Raw genomic sequence first — 1,710 nt, 5'->3', positions numbered from 1 at the left:
GGGGGGGCGGGCCCGGTTCGGCTCTATGTGGGAGGTGCCCGGAGCTGCGAGTGGCGGCCTCGACCACAGCCTCTGTGTGGCCCCGGACAAGTCACATCCCGCACGTTCCCCCCGTTTGCTCTCCCAGTGTGGCGGGGCAGCGAAAGAACCAACCCTTGGGGCTGCTGTGTCAGCAGAGCTTCTGGGAAGATCGTCACCCCTGCGCGCTAGGCCCTACCAGGAGAGGACCCGGTCACCCTGAAAGCGCTGACAGCCTGCCTCGTGGGGGCGCAGCGCTGCACCGCTCTGCTTCTGCTGCTCAGAGCCGGGGCCCGGGGCTTTGGCCTGAGGTCTCGGCATCGTCAGGCTGAGGCATCTGCAGCACCAGGCTACCTCTAACTAGTCGCCAGTGCTCTCCTGGGAGAGGGGCCTGTCGCCTGCCTGCCAGCCCAGCGCCTTCAGCACTCGGGGCACGGTCCCGCCAGTACGCAGCACGCATCCTCGCGCTCACGTGGGTACTCACAGACGAGTGCAGGAGCTGGAGAGTTCTGTTTTTCTCTCCTGGGTTCTTCATGTAGGCGTCATAAGCATCTTTGTAGATGGCCTGGACTTCTTGTATTGCCTGCACACGAACACACACTCAGAGGCACAGGGGCGCTCATCACATCTCACCCCCAACAAGACAAACTCCCGCCTCCAGAATCACCAGTGACCCCTGCCCGGTGGAGGGGCAGCACGAGAGGGCTGGCGTAGCCACAGCATATGCATGCCCTGCTGGGGCCCGGTGCTCCCTCGGTGGGTCACGGCGCGGGCGTGCGCGTGGCTCCCCCATGCGGTGCTCTGCCCCGGCAGCCGTCCCAGTGCGGACAGTACCCGCGCATGCAGGCAGCTTGCACTGCACATTCCCTACTCAGCTCCGGGAGTGGAGACGATGCATCATTTGAAGCCCAGCTTCTGGCGCTCGTGAGAGTGTGACCCCTCCGCGGCTCCAGACCGGGGGCCACAGAGCAGTCCCTCCGCAGTGGAAAACCTCCCCCATGCACGACTGTGTGAGATCCCCACCTCAGCCAGCAGCAGGAGCCCAGCCCTGCTCCTCACTCACCACGTTCTTGCCTAGGAAGGCGAACACACCGGACGTGACTTCGGCAGCAAAGATCACCAGCAAGCAGGCAAAGAACTGGAGGGGAGGAAGAGCACACTGAGTTGCGCCCCACCGTGCCCGCCACGCACACCACCATCCCTGCCCTCCCCCAGGCAGCGCTGGCCAGACGGGGACGGAAGGGCACTGGGGGCAGAGGCCAGGATCTGCCGGGAGACGGAGGGCAGGAGAGGTGGAGCAGGGAGCAGCACAGGCCCAGGGAAGCCTGCCGCAGCAGGGAAGTAGTTTCCTCCGGGGCTCGGGGATGGTGGCCACTTGGAGGGGCAGGGCGGCCCACCGGCTGCACCCCAGGAGCTCTGGATGGAGGAGCCACGCTACGTACCGCTCCGAGCAGGCACTGGGACTCCCGCACGGCTCCGCAGCACCCGAAGAACCCGACCATCATCATCAGCGCCCCGGCGCCCACCAGCACGTACAGCCCTGCGGCAGAGAAGCCCACTCAGTCAGAGGGGCAGCAGCATATCTGGGACTGCGGGAGGGGATGTCACCCCTGCCATGCCCCCACCATGGGGAAGTGTGTCACTCTGCTGAGGCGGCCTGGCCCGCCCCTGGTCCCCTGCTCACGCACCACG

The 1,710-nt window shown here is 66.1% G+C and overlaps 1 protein-coding gene across 1 annotated transcript in view; it reads right to left on the bottom strand.

Moving 5' to 3' along the window:
• TSPAN2 (tetraspanin 2) overlaps nt 1-1,710 on the bottom strand; it is a 14,005-nt gene that overhangs the window by 3,682 nt on the left and 8,613 nt on the right. The window contains exons 3-5 of the mRNA XM_006035751.1: nt 1,461-1,558; nt 1,082-1,156; nt 503-601 (exon numbers count right to left, since the gene is read on the bottom strand). Of these exons, the coding sequence (XP_006035813.1) occupies nt 503-601; nt 1,082-1,156; nt 1,461-1,558 (272 nt within the window). The remainder of the gene's footprint in view (nt 1-502; nt 602-1,081; nt 1,157-1,460; nt 1,559-1,710) is intronic.

This window comes from Alligator sinensis, unplaced genomic scaffold (genome assembly GCF_000455745.1).
Source record: "Alligator sinensis unplaced genomic scaffold, ASM45574v1 scaffold1450_1, whole genome shotgun sequence".
Classification (NCBI taxonomy): Eukaryota; Metazoa; Chordata; order Crocodylia; family Alligatoridae; genus Alligator; species Alligator sinensis.
Note: the sequence above shows the minus strand (reverse complement) of the source record. Positions and strands in the feature narration are given on the sequence as shown.